General features: G+C 36.3%; 1 protein-coding gene across 1 annotated transcript in view; it reads right to left on the bottom strand.

Annotated features, from left to right (window-relative positions):
• LOC105534661 (netrin receptor DCC) overlaps positions 1-24322 on the bottom strand; it is a 389147-nt gene that overhangs the window by 225147 nt on the left and 139678 nt on the right. The window contains exons 6-7 of the mRNA XM_011973437.1: positions 22808-22949; positions 4808-4918 (exon numbers count right to left, since the gene is read on the bottom strand). Coding sequence (XP_011828827.1) covers positions 4808-4918; positions 22808-22949 — 253 coding nt within the window. The remainder of the gene's footprint in view (positions 1-4807; positions 4919-22807; positions 22950-24322) is intronic.

The raw sequence follows: 24322 nt of genomic DNA, 5'->3' as shown, positions 1-24322 counted from the left end.
ATTTTGAGGTACAAAATAAATATTTTAAAACTTCCCAGCTGTTAATAGCAGCAATGTGCTTTCCAGGGAAACCTGAACAATGTGGTTTGGTTTTATAATTGCTTTAACAAAACATCTATTTAAAAGGACAATCCATGAGGAATTGGGGTATTTCTCTGAGTTACAGTTATCTTCACACTCCTTAAGCCAAGTTGGGAAGGCAAGAGGAACTACAGAAGTCACAGGAGGCAGGGGTTTCCTTTAACAATCTGCAAATAGCACTGTTTCTGTTTAGCTGACTCTCAGGGCTCAGAGTTATGGAGTAATGAGTAGATCATTCTCTTGGGGATCACCACCAGGCTCTGACGCAGGGGGGGGTAAGTTATACAACATAATGCATCCAGAGAGGCCTAATGATGCAGTTACCTTCCAACACAGATATCTTCAGCTATAGCAAAGAAATCCTCCCATTTTATGTGGTTTAAAATGATTGTTTTTCTCCTTATCCTTAATTTTTGGGAGATCAAAGCAATTCTATATGGAAATTTATGATTACTGAGCATCAGGACTCAAAATTTAGAACTCAAAGCTTTAGGACTCAAAATTTAGAACTCAAAGCTTTCCAACATCAGCCAAGAAACTTTTGGTGCAAGTCATTTGTATCTTATTTTATGATTTAAACATTTACACAAATACATTAAAATGAGATGAACATTTAAGTAAATCTTTTTTAAAACAGAGCAAACTAGCAGGCTCAATTTTCTTTTGTAGCTACTAGTGACCACTTGTTCATTCCTTCAAATATTAATTTCTATCAAGGGTTACACTTTTTAATATATGAATGGTGCAATCAAAAGAATAAAACCAGAAGGAAAGAAAGGAAACCAAAATCACTTTTAGGAAGTGTCACAGTTGAAAGTGATCATGGATCAATAAATTGAGAAAGCCTTTGGAACTAACAGTTTGTTACAGCAAGTGAAACACATTTCCCACACATTTACATAGTTAAGTGCTCTGAAATGGCTTTTAGTTTTCATTATGTCTACATGTGAACAACCTCAAATGTCTTCTATGCTGTCCTACACATACTTCCCTACAATCCTAGCTGACAGAACCCCCTTTCCCTGAAGTTTCTAGTTCAAGTTCTATGTGTTTTCATGAAATCTTTTCTAATCAGTGCAGCCATTATCTGTCTGGGTCTCAATAGAGCTGTTCTCGATGTTTTCATGTTTGTACTCCCCATGATTCAGCACACTGTAGATTCTTAAACTATATTTCGTAATAACCAAATCCATACCCAAAGAAAGAGAAGGAATGCTGCATGTAGAAAAGTTCAAACAAATCCAATTAAAAGCATTTATTAAGACTCTCATGAGCATGCCATAGAGACTCTTGATTGAAATAGATGCATAAACTGGATTATAGTTAGACTGCATTGATATGAAAAACATGGAGTTAAATGAAAATTTTGTGTCTTCCAATAAGTGGTGATTTTATATTTTGGTTCTATTTAAGTTGTGACTCATTCAGAGTCAGGAAAAAGAGCACATAAGTCAAGTAGAGAGTCCGTTTCATTCTGGATATTTTGTAAGACCTTTAGCACCTCTGCTTCATTAATCTTCTCTCCTTCCAGTAAAAGATACACCCCTTAGGTTTGGGTAAATGATATGATCTCACTTCTTAGAATCGTTTGTTTGCCTTGAATCACTGTGTTTATGGTCATCAGGTCATTTCTATGGGATTAGTGGAGGTTTTTCTTTGATCCCCTACACTGGACCTCAATGCACAACACCTGTTTTTTATTTATTTATTTTTTTGTTTGTTTGTTTGTTTGTTTTGAGGTGGAGTCTTGCTGGCTCTGTCTCCCAGGCCGGAGTGCAGTGCACAATCTCGGCTCACTGCTACCTCCGCCTCCCAGGTTGAAGCAATTCTCCTGCCTCAGCCTCCTGAGTAGCAGGGATTACAGGTGTGCACCTCCACACCCAGCTAATTTTTGTATTGTTAGTAGAGACAGGGTTTCACTATGTTGGCCAGGCTGGTCTCGAACTCCTGACCTCAAGTGATCTGCCTGTCTTGGCCTCAAAACCTAGTTTTGAGCTCCACAGTTGCTAGCTGACTACTTGATTAAGTTAGTTAAATTTTCATAGCTTAAGTTACTCATCTATAATGTAAGGCTAATAATGTATACTTCATAAGGGTAGATGAAAGGATGAAACATACATCTATAAAATTTAAAAAGTAATTACCAGGTAAATAAGTTAGAATAGAAAAAAGTAACTATTTACATAGTTTATTGTGGCCACTCTTTTATTTTTTACATAAGACAAATTACAACCTCATGACTTTGAGATATATATGGCAAGAAGGATGCCAATCACCAATTAGGCTCTATTCAGGATGACTGTTCTTGCTTTTTCTTCTACCTGGAGGGCTCTAGTCTGACCTATTCACATGGCTTCCCCTTCACTTCCTTAAAGTCTGGGTTCATATTTTATCTAAACAGAGAGATTTTCTCAGCTCCTTATATAAATCAGTACTTTCTAATCCTTGCTATCCCCTCTACCATGCTGCTTTTTCTTCAGAGCACCTATCACTATCTACCTCCATCTGAATAAAACTTATACTCCTTGGGTGTAGGGACTTTATTTATTGTTTAATCTCTAGTACCTAATGTAATATCTGGCATATATAGATCTTTAATAAGAGATGTATGCTGAATAAATACATGAATGAAAGTTTTCTAAGCTATCAGCAATGTGTATGAACTCTGTGAAATGTGACTTTTGGTAGTCCCACAACTTTTCAATTATATAACCTAAGACAAGTTAAATAGTATCTCTAAGCCCCAAATTACTTTTTTGTAAACTCCTATATTACCTCTGGGGTTGTCTTAAAGTCACTGCCTGTGTTTGCTTACTTAGAATACATTTTTTGTGTGTGCATGCTTCAGCCAGAGTAATCTCTACAAAATGCAATTCTAATTAAGTCACTATTTTTCAAATCAACCTTTGATGACTTGCCTAAAACAAAGTTATTGCCTTAATGACATTTAGACAATGTTTAACATTCTTAACTTTGTCTTGTCATATTTAGAACCCGCTTATCTTACAAACTTCATCATATGCCATCTCTGTGTTTCATTCTTGATGGCCTTTTTCAGTCCCCAAACAGCATCATTGTCTTGACTTCAAAAACCACATTTACCTTACTCTCTATTCCTTCCTCTCAACTGCCAATGTATTTTTTGCATACCTAATTCTTATTCATCCTTCAGTTCTCAATATAAATGCAAGTCTGTCTGTTTGCCTGCCGGTCCATCCATCCATCCATCCATCCATCCATCCATCCATCCATCCATCCATCCTACGTTGAACTACAGTTTGCAAGTACCCAATCAGGTTTTAACTATAACAATGGCAACTTCCTATACTTCACCTAAACTGTCTATCTATCTTTGCTATACTCCAAGCTCCATGAGAAAAGAACCAAGTGTTTCTTATTTATTATTTATCAAAGCTCAGCACAGTGCCTGATGCTTAGTAAGATTTCTATAAATATTCATTGAATTAATATATAGTCACATGGCAGAGATTAATATTATTATGGAAATATCAACTATTGATTGTTTAATGCTACTGTAATTATTTAGTAAAATCAAATCTGTGGCTATAGAAAAATCATGAATGATGGTGAGGAATTCAAAAAGAAAAAGAGAAAGATGAAGGAGAAAGAGAATGAGATGAAGGAGTTCAGGAAAGAGGAAGGAAGACATGAGAAAGAGTAATAAAAGAACTAGGAAAAGAATGAAAGTGAGGAAGACATGGAAAGAGAGATTAAAAATGTAAGGGAAAATAAGGTAATATAGAGTTTTTACTCTCAATTTTTACTGGAATAATTTCAGATGTATCAGTTAAGGAATAAGAGAATTTCAATGTTAGCTATAATAGGCAATTATCTTGTACTGTCACATTTTCAATACATATGAGTTTATCTTTATATCTACCTTTAATTGACATTAGTTTTGATTATCTAGCTTTAGGAATACTTATCATATCTCACTTCTTTCCAAGGACCTCTCATTTTTATGAATTCTTACTTTTTAAATTTTTAACTCTAATTCTATATATTTCTGTTTTATTATTTAATGTTTTATTCTGTCACTTCATTACCCTTTCCTCTTAAATTTTATTTTAAAAATTTAGTCATGATGTTTTTATTTCCAGAGCAATTTCTCGTTTGCTGATTTTCAGGAGTTTGCTTATATTTAATTTATTAATATATTAATCTTATATGAATCCTAATATCCTACTGATGAATGTTTCAGGACAACTATCAGCTAAGCAAATAAATTAGGTTGTTTTTTATATCAAGAAAAGGTAATGATAATATCATAAGCAAGTAAAAAAATACATATAGATGTTTTTCAAAAGCCTCATAAAAAGGCAAGAGGAGCTATATTATATAGTTATAGTTCATGATTACTATGATACATTACACTAATTCTTGTGGACGAAATGGTTAAGGCCGATTATTCAAAATAAAATAAGAAGAAAATACCTTACTTCAGATGATCTTGAAAACAAATAACTTGTTATGAGGACCATGATTATTGCATAATCAGTGCTACATCATTCATGGGCTAGCATTATTTACGTGGCATTGTTGAAGACTATGTATTCACTAATGTTTCCCTGTTGTGTTTAGAATATGAACATATAATAAGAATGAATGTCACCAAAATTAGAGTTCATTCCTTTTTGAAGACACTTTTTGAAGCTGAGGTAACAAGAAGATAATCAGAGTGATAGTAACTGGGAAAAAGTCTTACCATCCAGATCATTCTCTGGGGTCTCCGCAGTATACCAGTTGGAAGGTGGTCCAGTGCCATTGACTGTCATTGCTGACACCTGGAAACTGTACTGACTTCCTTTCTCCAGTCCTATGAAAGAATTTTCCACAGTGGGGAAGAAAGTTACTATGCACCAAGTATTCCTACGTGGGTTTCAAAAAGCTTCAGCAAAATTGTAACAATAGTGGACATGCTTTACATTGTTTGTGACTATTGTGGTAATGATTATTTTGACTAAAAGGGTAGAAATATCATAGCAAGAAAAAATTAATTTTTATAATTCTTATGAGTTTTTTCCATTTTATAAAAATATGTCCATGTAAATAGCCTAGGGGCAGATGCAGAATATAAAGTAGAAATGATGAAGAAATAATCAAAAATTGCATGGATCATTTTTCCTTACTCTTTGGAAGAGCCATGTCTATAAATCAAGAACAGTCAATCTAAAAATTTATGTCTCCATCATTCATTCATGGTCTGTGATTATGTTTTCTTTAGGCCAAAAATCAAGAATCCAAAGCCAATGCACTTCAGAAGAAAATATTAGGGCCTTGGTCTCTTCAAACTATCTTTCAAGAATATTTTGTTTTGCATTAGCTTCCATACAAGAGATATAGAAAATCAATCTCTATGATAATTTTGGCATAATATTGTGCACAGTGATCACATTAGGGTTTATTTTAAAAAGCACAGAGAACACAGGTAAACTAGAGAGGCCACACGGATCATTCATCTGATATATGAAAATTTTTGATGTAAGTGACTTTCCTCTTACCAAAAGCTCAAAGTAGCTCATTGACATGATAAATTATTGTAAAACAAATGATATTTGTGAAAAAACCAAGTGATATTTTTGAGACTCAGACTAAATGATCAAGTCCTTAAACCTCAAGGAATTAAACAAACCTGATAAAGATAAAAATGTAACCATTATCCCCCATTCATCTGAAATAGTGCAAATATTTGGTGCCAAGAAAAAAATGCATAATAAAAGAAATTATGCTCTTGTACAAAATTACATATTTGAAAATTTTTTGCATAGGAAGATGAGTACTTAGCGGTAAGGGGAATTCAAACTTACTATTAATAGGAGATGATATTTTAAATGATGGTTAGAAAGGATTAGTTATTGCAAGGAATGAACAGTTGCCTTTAATAAATAGTACTATTAGACCATTTGATAAATTCACCCACATAATGATATTTATAACACAAATTTCTGTCCTCTAAAGAAGCTTCTAATTTTATAAAATAGTTTGGAAGCTCCATGAAGACATATATTGAGACTGTCATTGAATGTGTTCTTGTTTTGTTATTAATATTATTCAGGTTTTAATTATATATTCATAGGGTCCACAATAGTACCTGAAGCAGGGAAGATGCACACACAAAAAAATACTTGAAAAAATCTACTAAAACTGATTGGGTACAAAAACACTCACATAGAGAAAATATTAGGTTAATACACAGCATTTCAACCACATCAACAAGCTGGCAAAGAGATGCTTCAAACATAAGGCCTTTGTCATTCCTTAAGTAGGTTCATGCTCGCTTTGATTTGCTAACATGGTATTGATCTAATTTTGTTCATTTTTTTCATCATTTCATAGGCACTGTTGTTGATTACTGAGGCAGTGGGATTACAGAGATTTTCCGGGAAATTAAAAAATTAATAGGGAGAGAACCTTGAGAAGAAATGGTTACCTACTCATAACAGCTTATGACTTTCATAATGCTCTTGTTTAAAATAAAGTTCTAATCCATCAAAAATGTACTCATGCTATGTAGAAGTTTAACTTCACTTTTATTTAAAATGAATAAGCAATCATGTCAATACTGTCTCAAGTGATTGATTTGAAATACGCTTTGTGATGGTCAGTTATATGTATCAACTTAGCTAGGCTACAGCACCCAGTTATTCAATCCAACACCAACTGAGGTATTGCTGTGAAGGTATTTTATAGATGGGACTAAAGTCCATATTCCGTCGACTTTAAGTAAGAGATATTGCCATAGTCTATTTGGATGGCCCAGATTCGATCAGATAAAAGGCCTTAAGTGCAGAACTGAGGCTGCCCTGAGGCAGAAATTCTGCCCTGCCATGGCTGTGGACTTAGCTTGAGAGCTCCAGCTTGCCCCTTAATGGCCTGCCCAGTGGATTTTGGAATTGCCTGGCCAGCCATCATAACCAGTTAAACCAATTCCTTGCAATACTTTTCTTAGTATGTATTTCCTGCTGGCTCTTTCTTTCTCTGGTAGAAACCTGACTGATATACCTGTTTTAAGTAAAACAAAGTCTGCTAACAACTTGAAGTTATCATTAGAAAGCAGTTTAGATTTTTGTTGGTTTAAAGTTTGTTTATCAGAGACAAGGATTGCAACCCCTGCTTCTTTCTTTCTTCCTTCCTTCTTTTCTTCCTTCCTTCCTTCCTTCCTTTTCTCCCTCCCTCCCTCCCTCCTTTCTTTTCCTTCCTTCCTTCCTTCCTTCCTTCCTTCCTTCCTTTTTTCTTTATTTCTTTCCATTTTCTTGGTAAATGTTCCTCCATCCCTTTATTTTGAGTCTGTGTGTGTCTTTGCTAGTGAGATGGGTCTCCTGAATACAGCAAACTGATGGGTCTTGACTCTTTCTCCAATTTGCCAGTCTGTGTCTTTTAACTGGGGCATTTAACCTGTTTACATTAAGGTTAATAATGTTATGTGTGAATTTGATCCTGTCATTATGATTACACAATGCTGGTGATTATTTTGCCCATTAGTTGATGCTGTTTCTTCATGATGTCGACGGTCTTTACAATTTGGTATGTTTTTGCAGTGGCTGGTACCAGTTTTTCCTTTCTATTTTTAGTGCTTCCTTCAGGAGCTCTTGTAAGACAGGCCCAGTGGTGACAAAACCTCTCAGCATTTGCTTTCTGTAAAGGATTTTATTTCTCCTTTGCTTATAAACTTAGTTTGGCTGGATATGAAATTCTGGGTTGCAAATTCTTTTCCTTAAGAATGTTGAATATTGGCCCCCACTATTTTCTGGCTTGTAGTGTTTCTGCAGAGAGATCTGCTGTTAGTCTGGTGGGCTTCCCTTTGTGGATAATGTGACCATTCTCTCTGGCTGCCCTTAACATTTTTTCTTTAATTTCATTCTTGGTGAATCTGACCATGATGTATCTTGGGGTTGCTCTCCTCAAAGATCAAAAACAAAACAAAACAAAGAAGGGGATTACATAATGGTAAAGGGATCAACGAAACAAGAAGAGCTAACTATCCTAAATGTATATGTACCCAATACAGGAGCACCCAGATTCATAAAGCAAGTTCTTAGAGACCTACAGAGAGACTTCAACTCCCACTCAATAATAGTGGTAGACTTTAACACCCCACTGTCAATATTAGACAGATCAATGAGCCAGAAAATTAACAAGGATACTCAGGACTTGAACTCCGCTCTGGACCAAGAGGACCTAATAGACATCTACAGAACTCTCCCACCCCAAATAAAAAAAATATACATTATTCTCAGCACCACATCACGCTTATTCTAAAACTGATCACATAATTGGAGGTAAAAAACTCCTCAGCAAATGCAAAGGAATGAAAATCATAACAAACAGTTCTTAAAGCACAGTGCAATCAAATTACAACTCAGGATTGGAAATTCATTCAAAACCACACAACTACATGGAAACTGAACAACCTGCTCCTGAATGACTACTGGATAAAGAAATTAAGGCATAAATAAATAAGTTCTTTGAAATCAATGAGAACAAAGACACAACATACTACAGTCTCTGGGACACAGCTAAAACAGTGTTTAGAGGGAAATTTATAGCACTAAATGCCCACAGGAGAAAGGAGGAAAGATCTAAAATCAACACCCTGATATCACAATGAAAAGAACTAGAGAAACAAGAGCAAACAAATTCAAAAGCTAGCAGAAGACAAGAAATAATTAAGATCAGAGCACAACTGAAGGAAACGGAGACATGAAAAACCCTTCAAAAAATCAATGAATCCAGGGGGTGGTTTTTTGAAAAGATTAACAAAATAGACCACTAGCCAGAATAATAAAGAAGGAAAAAGAGAAGAATCAAGTAGACAATAAAAAAATGATACAGGGGAGATCACCACTGATCCCATAGAAATACAAACTACCATCAGATAATACTATAAACACCTCTACACAAATAAACTAGAAAACCTAGAAGAAATGGATAAATTTCTGGACATACACACCCCCCACACGCTGCAAGACTAAACCTGGAAGAAGTCAAATCCCTGAATAGACCAATAGCAAGTTCTGAAATTGAGTCATTAATAGCCTACAAACCAAGAAATGCCCAGGACCAGATGGATTTATCGCCAAATTCTACCACAGGTATAACGATGAGCTGGCACCATTTCTTCTGAAACTATTCCAAACAACAGAAAAAAAGGGATTCCTTCGTAACTCATTTTATGAGGCCAGCATCATCCTTATACCAAAACCTGGCAAAGACACAACAAAAAAAAGTAAGTTTCAACCCAATATCACATTGATGATGAACATCAATGTGAAAATCCTCAATAAAATACTGGCAAACCGAATCCAGCAGCATATCAAAAAGCTTATCCACCATGATCAAGTTGGCTTCATCCCTGGGATGCAAGGTTGGCTCAATATATGCAAATCAATAAACGTAATCCATCACATAAACAGAACCAGTAACAAAAACCACATGATTATCTCAGTAGATGCAGAAAAGACCTTTGATAAAATCCAACACCCCTTCATGCTAAAAACTCTCAATAAACTAGGTATTGATGGAATGTATCTCAAGATAATAAGAGCTATTTATGACAGATGTACAGCTAATATACTGCATGGGCAAAAGCTGGAAGCATTCCCTTTGAAAGCCAGCACAAGACAAGGATGCCCTCTCTCACCACCCCTATTCCACATAGTACTGGAAATTCTGGCCAGGGCAATCAGGCAAGAGAAAGAAATAAAGAGTATTCAAATAGGAAGAGAGGAAGTCAAACGGTCTCTGTTTGCAGATGACATAATTGTATATTTAGAAAACCCCATCGTCTCAGCCCAAAATTTCCTTAAGCTGTTGAGCAATTGCAGCAGTCTCAGGATACAAAATCAATGTGCAAAAATCACAATCATTCCTATACACCAATAACAGACAGAGAGCCTAATCATGAATGAACTCTCATTCACAATTGCTACAAAGAGAATAAAATACCTAGGAATACAGCTTACAAGGTATGTGAAGGACGTCTTCAAGGAGAACTACAAACCACTGCTCAAGGAAATAAGAAAGGACACAAACAAATGGAAAAACATTCCATGCTCATGGATAGGAAGATCAATACCATGAAAATAGCCATACTCTCAAAAGTAATTTATAGATTCAATGCTATTCCCATCAAGCTACCATAGACTTTCTTCACAGAACTAGAAAAAAAAAAAAAAAACTACTTTAAATTTCATATAGATCCAAAAAAGAGCCTGCATAGCCAAGATAATCCTAAGCAGAAAGAATGAAGCTGGAGGCATCAGGCTACCTGACTTCAATCTATATTACAAAGCTACAGTAAACAAAAAAGCATGGTACTGGTACCAAAACAGATACATAGACCAAAGTAACAGAACAGAGGCCTCAAAAATAACACCACACATCTACAGTCACCTGATCCTTGGCAAACTAGAGAAAAACAAGCAATGGGGAAAGGATTCCTTATTTAATAAATGATGTTGGGAAAACTGGCTAGCCATATGCAGAAAACTGAAACTGGACCCCTTCCTCACACCTTATACAAAAATTAACTCAAGATAGATTAAAGACTTAAATGTAAGACCTAAAACCACAAAAACCCTAGAAGAAAGCCTAGGACATAGGCATGGGTAAAGACTTCATGACTAAAACAGCAAAAGCAAAGGCAACAAAAGCCAAAATTGACAAATGGGATCTAATTAAACCAAAGAGCTTCTGCACAGCAAAAGAAAGTATTGTTAGAGTGAACATGGAACCTACAGAATGGGAGAATTTTTTTAAATCTATCCATCTGACAAAGGGCTAGTATCTAGAATCTACAAGGAACTTAAACAAATTTACAAGAAAAAAACAGCCCCATCCAAAAGTGGGTGATGGATATGAACGGACAGTACTACTACAAAAGAAGACATTTATGCTGCCAACAAATATACAAAAAAAAAAAAGCTCATCATCACTGATCATTAGAGAAATGCTAATCAAAACCACAATGAGATACCGTCTCATGGCAGTTAGAATGGTGATCATTAAAAAGTCAGGAAACAACAGATGCTGGAGAGGATGTGGAGAAACAGGAACACTTTTACACTGCTGGTGGGAGTGTAAACTAGTTCAACCATTGTGGAAGACAGTGCGACGATTCCTCACGGATCTAGAGTCAGAAATACGATTTCACTGAGCAATCCCATTACTGGGCACATACCCAAAAGATTGTAAATCATTATACTATAAAGACACACGCACACGTATATTTATTGCAGCACTATTCACAATAGCCAAGACTTGGAACCAATGCAGATGTCCATCAATGATAGACAAGATAACGAAAATGTGGCACATATACACTATGGAATACTATGCAGCCATACAAAAGGAGGGGTTCATGTCCTTTGCAGGGACATGGATAAAGCTGAAAACCATCATTTTCAGCAAACTAACACAGAGAGAACCAAACACCACATTTTCTCATTAATAAGTGGGAGTTGAACAATGAGAACACATTGACACTGGGAGGGGAACATCACACACCAGGGCCTGTCAAGGGGTGGGGGTATAGGGGAGGGATAGCTTTAGGAGAAATACCTAATGTAGATGACGGGTTGATGGATGCAGCAAACCACCATGGCACATGTATACCTATGCAACATATCTGTACTTTTTGCATATATATTCTAGAATTTCAATTATAATAATAAAAAAGAAAGCAGTTTAGAGGCCATCTAGTGTATTGTAAGTATTTCCCCAAAGGGATCTCACCTGGCCAGGCCAAACTATTTTCAGAGTATCCCTTCCAACCATATACAGTAGGGGAGTTCTTCATATCTTCCTTTCTATTATATCTGCAGTGAAGTTTTAGCATCCTGTAGAGATTAGTGCCCTAGGTCACTCTGAAAATCTTGCCAAATGTCTTTGAAGTATTAAATTTTATCTCTAAAACATCTTCAACTTTGCTGGGCTGTGGAACCTAACTACAAACACCTAAAAAAGTTAGGTTAAGTATAAAAAAAACATTTAAATATGTGCCTGGAATCCCATTATTAAAGAAAATCTTAAGTAATGTCTAGTCAATGGCTCATATAATGCTGAATATCTAACAAAGTATCCCTGCAAGTATAGCAGGAACACTTTTGTTGTATGAGAAATTCACCAATGGAGGTAACTCACTTTCAAGTTTTGCTTTGTGGACAAGTTCCTCCTTAGATTGCACTGAATCTGATTTGCCATAATATCACTTATGGATAGATTGCACTAGTTTTATCCTACTGGGATAAAAACAAATAAAATTTCTCCTATAAAACATGTTTATCCAAGACTTTAGATTCTAAATTCAGTACCTTTTGTATCAAACCTTTATCAAGAAAATTAAACTTGTGATCCTTTTTTTAAGCCCAAGTAAGTGCATGATATAAAGCAGAAGCAAACATTTTGGCTTTTCAGAGAAGCAGTCTGGACATTAACTTTAGAATTCCAGGTTTCAGGTGGCCCTGCTTCTATGCTGTGAGGGGTATTTGGTTGGGAAAATTTTAGATATACTAGAGGCCCTTTTAATAGCTATTTCCTATCTAAAGTGATGAAGTAATAATACATGCTTCCACTTTATAGTGTTCTTGTGAGGGTCAAATGAAAAACTGCTTGTAAAAGTAATTTATAAAATCAAGCATTTCATAGATGTAATAATAACTGACATTGGCACAGGGATTTTCATGTTACTTTCTTACTTGATTTTCAAATATCCTGCGATTTTGGCACAGAATACATGATTGGTACCATTTTAGAGATAAGGATAACAAGGCTCAGAGAAATTAAACTAGGGTACTTTGGTGTTTTAACTAAAACTTGGACTATCCTTGGGTAAAGAATCTGGGCTCTGTTCTGTCTCTTGCTGGGCACCTTCTAAGGCCCACATGCCCTATGCTAGAACCCAAGAGAGACATCAGCAACAAATGTAAAGCACTATGCAGGCAAGGAAGAAATAGCTGTTAATGATGACTACATCAGACTTGAATAATAGGCAGGTAGGGAGGTTACCTAACTGATGATTCTATTATTTTTGACAGTGGATCAACCTTAGAAATCAGTAATATCCAAATTCAGTCTCAAAAAGAGTTAAATTGTTCTCTTGCTTAGAAATGTGGCTGGGAGCAGTGGCTCACGTGTGTAATCCCAGCATTTTGGGAGGCCGAGACAGACGAATCACCTGAGGTTGGGAGTTCCCGACCAGCCTGGCCAACATGGTGAAACCCCGTCTCTACTAAAAATACAAAAATTAGCCGGGCATGGTGGCGCACACCTGTAATCCCAGCTATTCAGGAGGCTGAGGTGGGAGAATCACTGGTACCTGGGATGCAGAGGTTGCAGTGAGCCAAGATAGTGCCACTGCACTCAACCCTGGGTGACACAGCGCGATGCTGTCTTCAAAATAAAAAATAAATAAATAAATATACCCTATTAGAAAGAGGAGTTATCTTCCAGAGTTATACCAACAATGACCACCACCAAGCAATTTTGGGGGACCCCAACTCCGATAGTTGATATCAAAAGATCTTTCAATGTTGCTTTCTTTCCTCCCCTCCCTTCCTTCCTTTTTCCTTGCTTCCTTTCCTCCCTTCCCTTCGCTCCTTCTTCCTTTTCCTTCCCTCCTTCTTCCCTTCCCTCTTACTTCCCTTCCTTCCTTCTTCCCTTCCTTCCTTCTTCCCTTCCTTCCTTCTTCCCTTCCCATCTTCCCTTCCCTCCTTCTTCCCTTCCTTCTTTCTTCCCTTCCCTTCCTTCTTTCCTTCCCTTCCTTCCTCCCCCTCTTTCTCCGTTTCCTCCTCCCTCCCTTCCTTCCTTCCTCCCTCCACCCTTCTTCCCTCCCTCCTCCCTTCCTCCCTTCCCCTCTCCCCTTCCCCATCCCCTCCTCTTCCTTCCCTTTCCCTCCCCTCCTCTCCCCTCCCCTTCCCTTTCCCTCCCCTTCTCTCCCTCCCCTTCCCTTCCTTTCCCTTCTTCTCTGTCTGTCTTTCATTGGAGGTGGAGTAAAGAGAAGCCAGTCTGTAAAAGCTTTTTTGTATGTATATTTTTGAAAAGCTGTTATCTTAGATCTAGTTCCTGAACTAATAGGATTTTTTTTTAATTTAAATAAGTTGGCCAGTAAAGATTTTATTTAATCTGTTCTAGAGTTATTCAGCTCCTCTAGCTATATGTAATCTTTAATTTTTATTGTCCAATAGACATCTTTTACCATCCTTGTGTTTTCCTCCTGTCCCTTTTAATACTCATATAATCACAAATATATTGCCTACGGTGAGAAACACATTGTTTACAGTTTAAGAGGTAAGAGTATAGTTTTTCTATTCAGGCAATATTAGGTTTGAATTTTCATTTCATTACTTATTAGCTGGTCAACCATGAAAAACCAGGCCTCTTTGTTTACTTCTATGCCCTCATCCATAAAATGGGGATATATAAATAAAAACTGTTATAAAGATTAAAATGGAAAACACATATATAGTTTTTAGCATAGTGAATGGTTTGAGTTCAGTAAGTAATAATATGGCTGTTAGTATTGTTGTAAATGTGAAACATTATTTTTCATGTTAATTATCTTTTACAAAGTTGTATAACAGTCTTAGTCACTCACAATAAAGTGAACTAAAGATGACAACTTGCATAGTGAAAGAGCACATAATGAAGAGTTGGAACACACACAATTCACCTGGGATCATCTCCTTAACTAGTAGAGGACCTTTGCAATATCACGCTCCAGACCTCAGTTATTTCTTCTGTAAAATAAGCAGTTTGGCTGGGCACGGTGGCTCATACCTGTAATCCTAGCACTTTTGGGAGGCAGAAGAGAGAGGATCACCTGAGGTCGGGAGTTTGAGACCAGCCTGGCCAACATGGTGAAACCCCATCTCTACTATACAAAAAATTAGCCGGGTGTGGTGGTGCATGCCTGTAATTCCAGCTACTGGTGAGGCTGAGGCAGGAGAATCACTTGAACGCAGGAGGCAGAGGTTGCAGTGAGCCAAGATCGCACCACTGCACTCCAGTCTGGGCAATAAGAGTGAAACTCCACCTCAAAAATAAAATAAAATAAAATAAAATAAAATAAAATAAAATAAAATAAAATAAAATAAAATAAAACCAAACCAGTTTGGATGAAATGAATTCTGTGTTTTCTGCTATGTGTGTCAGGATAATAAAGTTTTCTCAACAAGTGTGTGTATATGTGTGTGTCCTAGAAGCTTCTAAGTATACCTTTATCGTAAAGGAAATGTGGTGTTAACTAGCAATGCTTTTCTTAGTTGTAAAAAAATTCAATTGTTGAAAGTTGATTATCTCTGCATGTTTCTATCCTGAATGCTAAGCCCTCAAGATCTGTAATTTTTATGTTGTATTTCTAATTTTTTAGATCTTCTACTAAGAGATGGCATATTATTCAAACAACATAATTACCCAATGTTAACCCTGTTATAAAATTGCTATGCTGTTATTTCAATTTTTCAGTCCATAAACTATCAATGCATCTTTATTATTATGTTTATTATATATTGACCATGAAACACAAGAAAACTCTTAAATTCAATTCAAACAACCTTCCCTGAAGAGCAATGAAAAAATAAAAACATTTTAAAATTTAGTTGACATGGGTTCTCACAATAAACCTGATAGCAGCGATTTCAATTCTTGTTATAACTCTGAATTACTTTGTTATTGCAGATGTCTCATTATTCTCATTAAAAAAAAAAAAAACACATGCACAACAAAAAACACCTAACAAATAGAAGATTGTAAAAAAGAAAATGTTTGAGTTCTAAACCTGAATATTTATAACACACAAATGGAGCATTCTGAAATTTCCAATTTTTTAAACAGCCAAATCAATAAATCCATGTATCTTACAGGCATTAAAATCATAGGGTCAAATCCTTTACATTTTACAGTGCTGTAGATTTACATGGAAAACCAATTACCTCTGCTTACAACAAAGTGTGCAAGTTGCTAGATATATCCTGGGGACATGTCTAAACAACAGCCAATCTACCAGTGTGTAGCGCTCCCTGGTTCCTTAATGTTTTGTAGCACTGAAGACATATATTACCAAAATGTCTAGCAATGCAACAGGTGTTTCTGTAGCCCAATCACAGAGCACAGGAGAGGAGGGAAGGATTTTCCAAAGCTATTCAAAAGACTTTTAAGTATATGATGTTGTTCTTTAACTCTTTTTATTGCTTTAGTGCAGATTTAGAAAGAGCATATATATATTTTTACAGTAAATGTCAGGCATAGTCACACACATAACTGCACATATTTTGTTTGCATTCCTAAATGCTTTATTATAACTCATGAAATCAAGATGTAACAATATGAACAAAGCCTACACATTTTGGATCCAAATTCTTACAGCTCTATAAAGATGCAAATGGGCGCTTGTGAGCTGTTTCTAATAACTAATTAATTCATCTCACTTTGCTTTTGGCTGGAATGATAATAAACCAGAGTGGTGATGGGTTACCTCATGCTAATTAGAAGCTCTAATTGTCACACATATTTTAGATGAATGAAAATGTAGAATGGAATTATTTATTTTTGAATAAGTAAAGTTTATTAGAAGATACAACTCAAAATGATGGCCCTTGAGAGGAGAAATAATAAAAGGAGTTTGTAGTAGTTTGAATGGCATCCCCTCAGAATTCATGCATGTCTGAAGGATCAGCATGTGACCTTATTTGGAAATAGGGTCTTTACAGTTATAATTAGTTGATGATCTCAAGATGAAATCATCCTGGATTTAAAGTGGGCTCTATCTCGAATGTCCTCATTGGAAGACGAGAGAGGCCAGGCACAATGTCTTATGCCTATAATCTTAGCACTTTGGGAGGCCGTGGATGGAGAATGACTTGAGGCTAGGAGTTTGAGACCAGCCTGGGCAACAAAACAAGACCTTGTCTCTAGGAAAATTTAAAAATTAGCTGGGTGTGGTGAAACACACCTGTAGTCCCAGCTGCTCGGTAGGCTGAGGCCGGAAGACCACTTGAGCCCAGAAGGTCAAGTCTGCAGTAAACTATGGTCATGCCACTATACTCCAGCCTGGGTAAGAGTGCAAGACCCTGTCTCAAAAAAAAAACAAAACAAAACAAATAAAAAAGGAAGAGGAGAGAACACAGAGAGGAAAGTGATAAAAAGATGGAGACAGAGATTGAAGCAATGCATCTACAAGCCAAGGAAGACCAGGGACTGCCTGCAACCCCAACAGTTAGTAGAGAGGCATGAGATGGGCTCTTCTTCAGAGCCTACGGAGGCAGCTGAACCTACCAACACCTTGATGTCAGACTTCTGGCCTCCTGAACTAAGAGAATAAATGTCTGTTCTTTCAAGTTATGAAATTCATGGTATTTTGTTTTGGGTCTCTGATGGTAAGAAGGCTAATAGTTGCTGCTCTGCGTTTTTCCAATGATTTTACCTTAAACAGAGGGAAAGTCCTAAATGTTGTGTTATTTAGGGAGTTAGAGTCTTGGTTTGAAAATACTAAACTGAATGTGTTAATTTCCATTTGCCAAAATAACTCATAAGGACTAAGCAATTAATGCTAGCAAATTCTATTGGCCACGAGGCTACTGTTTTTCATTTCTTTTCCGGACCACTGTTTCCTAAGCCGTTCAGATGGTATTAAGTTAGCATTAGCGCGAGGAAATCTTAAATTTTCTTTTTTTATTCTACTTTAAGTTCTAGGGTACATGTGCACAACATGAAGGTTTTTAACATATGCATACACGTGCCATGTTGGTGTGCTGCACCCATTAACTCATCATTTACATTAGGTATATCTCCTAATGCTATCCCTCCCCTCCCCCAACCCCACGACAGGCCCCAGTGTGTGATGTTCCCCTTCCTGTGTCCAAGTGTTCTCATAGTTCAATTCCCACCTATGAGTGAGAACATGCAGTGTTTAGTTTTCTATCCTTGCGATAGTTTGCTGAGAATAATGGTTTCCAGCTTCATCTATGTCCCTACAAAGGACATGAACTCAATCCTTTTTATGGCTGCATAGCATTCCATGGTGTACATGTGCCACATTTTCTTAATCCAGTCTATCATTGATGGACATTTGGGTTGGTTCCAAGTCTTTGCTATTGTGAATAATGCCGCAATAAACATACGTATGCATGTTCTTTAAGGCAGCATGATTTATAATCCTTAGGGTATATGCCCAGTAATGGGATTGCTGGGTCAAATGGTATTTCTAGTTCTAGATCCTTGAGGAATCACCACACTGTCTTCCACAATAGTTGAACTAGTTTACAGTCCCACCAACAGCGTAAAAGTGTTCCTGTTTCTCCACATCCTCTCCAGCACCTGTTGTTTCCTGACTTTTTAATGATTGCCATCTAAATGGTGTGAGATGATATCTCATTGTGTTTTTGATTTGCATTTCTCTGATGGCCAGTGATGATAAGCATTTTTTCATGTAAGGCTGGTTCAACATATGCAAATCAATAAATGTAATCCAGCACATAAACAGAATCAAAGACAAAAACCACATGATTATCTTAATAGATGCAGAAAAGGCCTTTGACAAAATTCAACAGCCCTTCATGCTAAAAACGCTCAATAAATTAGGTTTGATGGGACATATCTCAAAATAGCAAGAGCTATTTATGACAAATCCACATCCAATATCATACTGAATGGGCAAAACTGAAAGCATTCCCTTTGAAAACTGGCACAAGACAGGGGTGCCCTCTCTCACCACTCTTATTCAACATAGTGTTGGAAGTTCTGGCCAGGACAATCAGGCAAGAGAAAGAAATAAAGGGTATTCAATTAGGAAAAGAGGAAGTCAAGTTGTCCCTGTTTGCAGATGACATGATTGTATATTTAGAAAACCCCATCGTCTCAGCCCAAAATCTCCTTAAGCTGTTGAGCAACTGCAGCAGAGTCTCAGGATACAAAATCAATGTGCAAAAATCACAAGCATTCTTATACACCAATAATAGACAAACAGAGAGCCAAATCATGATTGAACTCCCATTCACAATTGCTTCAAAGAGAATAAAATACCTAGGAATTCAACTTACAAGGGATGTGAAGGACCTCTTCAGGGAGAACTACAACCCACCACTCAACGAAATAAAAGAGGACACAAACAAATGGAAGAATATTCCATGTTCATGGATAGGAAGAATCAATATCGTGAAAATGGCCATACTGCCCAAGGTAATTTACAGATTCAATGCCATCCCCTTCAAGCTACTAATGACTTTCTTCACAGAATTGGAAAAAAAACTACTTTAAAGTTCATATGGCACCAAAAAAGAGCCTGCATTGCCAAGACAATCTTAAGCCAAAAGAACAAAGTTGGAGGCATCAAGCTACCTGACTTCAAACTATACCACAAGGCTACAGTAACTAAAACAGCATGGTACTGGTACCAAAACAGAGAGATAGACCAATGGAATAGAACAGAGCCCTCGGATATAATACCACACATCTACAACCATCTGATCTTTGACAAACCTGACAAAAACAAGAAATGGGGAAAGGATTCCCCATTTAATAAATAGTGTTGGGAAAACTGGCTAGCCATACGTAGAAAGCTGAAATTGGATCCCTTCCTTATACCTTATACAAACCTTAATTCAAGATGGATTAAAGACTTAAATGTTAGACCTAAAACCATAAAAACCCTAGAAGAAAACCTGGGCAATACCATTCAGGATATAGGCATGGGCAGAGACTTCATATCTAAAACACCAAAAGCAATGGCAACAAAAGCCAAAATTGGCAAATGTGATCTAATTAAACTAAAGAGCTTCTGCACAGCAAAAGAAACTACCATCAGAGTGAACAGGCAAACTACAGAACGGGAAAAATTTTTGCAATCTACTCATCTGACAAAGGGCTAATATCCAGAATCTACAAAGAACTCAAAGAAATTTACAAGAAAAAACCAACCTCATCAAAAAGTGGGCTAAGGATGTGAATGGACACTTCTCAAAAGAAGACATTTATGCAGCCAACAGACACATGAGGAAATCTTAAATTTTCAAAACCAAAAATTGTAATATTTTTAACTTATTTTTCATTTTGTATATGAAATTAAAATACATATCATATTGTTACAAAGTAAGCAATACTCACGATCAACATTTTGGCATATATATTATTGTAAATATTTTTATGTGAATGCTTTTTTAAATAAATATGACCTCTTCTACTAATACTGACTTAAAACTGGGGTATTTGCTTATTGTTTTAAATAACAATAATTTACATATGATTTAACATTTTGACACTATTCCATTTAAAGTAGACATACAGTATTCCAAGATACAATTGAGTCTGAATGTTCTAGGTAACTTCCTATAGGTGGATACTTAGGTTCTTAAAAACACTATTTGCTATTAAAATAATATGACAATATGCTTCTAGCTAAAAACTTTGCAAAAATGTGATTGCTTCCTAGGTTAAACTCTCAGGATTTGGAAACCTGGGTCGTATCTTTATGAAAAGAAAATTACATATAGAGACATACATCCACATACACATGTATATACTTCTGTATAAAATACCTATATATACATTGCTTTCCAAAAAGGTTGTAGACATTTTCTGTCCCACAAGCAGTATAAGAGACTTAACGTTTCTCATATGCTTTCCAGAATGGGATGCCTGCATTTATTTTTATCTTTATTACTTTAATCAAAGGAAAAGGCTAACTCATTTTTATTTTAATTTGCATTTCTCTATTTGCTAATGAGATTGAACATTTTATCATCTTTATTGGCTGCATATAGTTCTGTGAATTGAACACCCAATCATTAATTTTTTATTGGAATATTCATCCTTTAATTATTTTATAGTAGGAAATTAATTTTTATTTTCAATGTTTATCATTTGAGAAGCAAAAGCAATGATGATAATGTTTTCAGGCTTCAAATCTCTATGTCTGGAAGAACACATGACTTGGATTAAACTATCCTTAGTGTCTCTTCTACTCTAATATTAAATCTTAGAATTCATACTAAAATATTTTTAGCAAGATTTTTCAATTTTGGTGATTTCTCTCAAAGTAAGAGTCATATTGTACCAAATATCCTAATGAACACATGTTCTTAACTTCGATTATTTTTACCATCTTCCCCATTATTTTGTCAGGGGAAAAAAAGCCATAGGATCTTGGCTTTCAAAATCTTTTAAAATGATATGGTAAATGTCATAACTTTCTGTTAGATTCAACCATTTCCTGCCTCAGATATTTTGTCCATATTTAAAACATGATTTTTGGCAATTTACTTCGGAAGTGCTCTGGCCATTATGCTAAAATTATATAGGCATAAAAGACAACCTGAGAGAAAAGAAGAAAAAATAAATAAACAAATTACTTTCAAGTCTCTGATTGTAGGCTGAACAACGAGCTTATAATGTGTGTGTGTCATGATTTCAAATGGAAATTCGCTGAGTGTCTTGTGTAGAGAAAAGGAATACATAAGGGATTACTTTCTTTTTTTCTCACTTGCAATGGTAGTTTACCTCATCTAAAAATTGTAGTCATGTGCTTTATGGTTTGTATATCGTCCTGACCCAGTTTATGTGCCACTTCAAAGTCGCTCAACTTCATCTACTCAGTTGTGTCATGAGCCACTCTATATGCTTTGCTTGCCAAGTTTCTGGCAGTAGCTCAAGATGTTCCTAGGTCTGAAAAGCCCTGAGCTCTGATCATACCCTAGGCCAGGCCACCATCACATAAAATGCTGATTGAGAAAAAGATACCTATGTGTCTGCACAGTCATCAGAAGCTCTGGCTTCACAGGGGACTGCCTGGGAGGTGCAGAGTAATCAGTAAGCTGTTGGTGAACTCAACTAGTGATAAACAAGAGAGCAACTGCTCACACCTTCTATCCATGGACTGTGAGACCGTTCATGCGGCTTCTCGAGAGACAGTCAGGAAACCTAGCAAGCTCTGTGCTTTGTCTTGAAGTTGTGGCCACCACAGCTGGATAATGTACCACCATTATCTGTTTTCTCTTCTTCCCTGGATCGTTTTCCTTGTTCTCTCATTCTTGTTTTCCTGAACTTAAAACTTTAAAGGCATTACCTTGAAAGCCTGGCCTCATTCTGTTTTCCAGGAATCTGGGCTGACGTGAATTAAAGGTTGTGGTTGTTAAAGAAAATACATGATTATTTTGTAAAATTTAAAATATATATTATTTACATGTACACTGTGTCCAGTTTTCATAAAGAAGTTTGATCTACTCTGAATTCTATCAATATTGGTGCAAAAGTGAATTTCCTTTATATTAGCAGAAAGTAGATTAATCTCTCTATTTTACAATCTATTCTTTTCTTCAGTTTTCAACCCATTCTCACCCCTGAATATTGGTAGAGAGGAATCAAAGTGATTGAAATTGGAACAATTTCATTAGATGACTTTTAAAAGTTATTAGTTAAAATGTTAAGTTTTTAGATAACAGATGCTTTTGCTGAATCAGCAATGCTGAGAAACTAATATGAATAAAAATTTTATGATACATGGATTAAGACGATGATCCAGAAAGAAACATATAGTGAAAACATTATAGAGAATATAAAGTTAAAAATATAAAGGTTATTCTTGTTCCAGCCAATAGATGTCACCTGCCAGGATGCCAGGAAAAAAATCAATGTTCCTTTGGAGTGAGAGTATATATTATTCCTAAAGCATTTAATTCATCAAAACCTTGCAAGACTACACCATGTGAACACTGACCTGTGAATAGGTACCAGAGGTTGTTTGGCTCCAGCGTTTCCATCTCACCCCTGCGGGTCGTCTTTCTGTGTCGAATTTTATAGCCGGTAATAAATCCATTTTGTGTTCCTGATGGAGGAGGCAGCCAGCTAACTTTGATACTCTGTAAAATAATAGATGTAAATTAAAACATTGAAGAAAGAAAGGACAATGGGACAGGGTCAAAGAACCAAACATAAATGTGAAGAAAGCAGAGAAGCAAGAAGTGTTAGCAATTGCCACTTAAAGACAAATTAAATTTGTTCTTACAATCTGACACCATTCTTATATTTGTCTGGTTTTAACAAAAATACACAATTCCTTTGATTGATTGAATGCATTATCACCTCTCCTTTGCATATGCTGCAAAATGACAGTAAAATATTCTAAATGGTATAAAGTCATAAAACAATATAGAATAAGGCTATATTGCAAGAGAGACGTCAACTAATATTCGGAAGGTGCAAATTGGAGGGAGATATGGTATATTAGTGTGTTCTCACACTGCTAATTAAAGACATACTCGAGACTGAGTAATTTTTAAAGAAAAAGAGGTTTAATGGACTCACAGTTCCACATAGCTGAGAAGCCTCACAATCATAGCAGAGGGCAAAGGAGGAATAAAGATATATCTTACATGGCAGCAGGCAAGGGAACGTGTGTAGGGGAATTCCCCTTTATAAAACTATCAGATCTTGTGAAACTTATTTAGTGTCATGAGAACAGCACAGGAAAGACCTGCCCCCATGATTCAATTACCTCCCACTGGGTCCCTCCCATGACAGGTAGGAATTATGGGAGCTACAATTCAAGATAAGATTTAGGTGGGGACATAGCCAAACCATATCATAGGGTGACTGAGCCAAAGAAGAGAGCCTGAAAACGAAATACCTTTTTAAGAGATAGTAACGAAAAAGCAAGGCAATGAAATGTATGACAAAGGTCAGGGATGCCTGGACATTGTTCCTGCTTATATAACTTGGAAGGTAGGACTTTCAAGCATAGTTTTGAAAGGTTTCTACCTATACCTAGTAAAACCAGGCTACTAACCCTCCCTGACCTTGGAGGTGTTGGTAGTTTTATCCTCTGGGGATATTGAACTCAAAGGCCAAAGTTTCTGAGATATTAAACACAGGAGAGAACAAGGATGTACAGGGATATAGGCAAGGGTAATTAAATCAAAGATATGAGCTACCCATGTCTTCTTCCTTCATATGACACCTAGAGCAATGGCAACCAGGTATATGCTTCTTGGGTAGAATATCAGATAATCCTTCTCTAGAGAAAATTATTATCTTTGCCCTAGAGGAAAAAAAAAAAAACAACAAAAAAAAACCCAGTCATATCCCTGATCAATTCCCCAACAATGAGGCTACTGCCAATATGGACAGAAGATAGGGAAATACTGGGTAGAAGAAGGCGGTTCTCTGGCAAAATGCCCTGCCCACAAGCCTGAAAACCCACAGTCCTAAATGGGAACAGTCATTCCTGTTTTCA

This window comes from Mandrillus leucophaeus, unplaced genomic scaffold (assembly GCF_000951045.1).
Source record: "Mandrillus leucophaeus isolate KB7577 unplaced genomic scaffold, Mleu.le_1.0 Scaffold1375, whole genome shotgun sequence".
Classification (NCBI taxonomy): Eukaryota; Metazoa; Chordata; class Mammalia; order Primates; family Cercopithecidae; genus Mandrillus; species Mandrillus leucophaeus.
The sequence above is the reverse complement of the archived record's forward strand: the minus strand, read 5'-3'. Positions and strand labels throughout refer to the sequence as shown.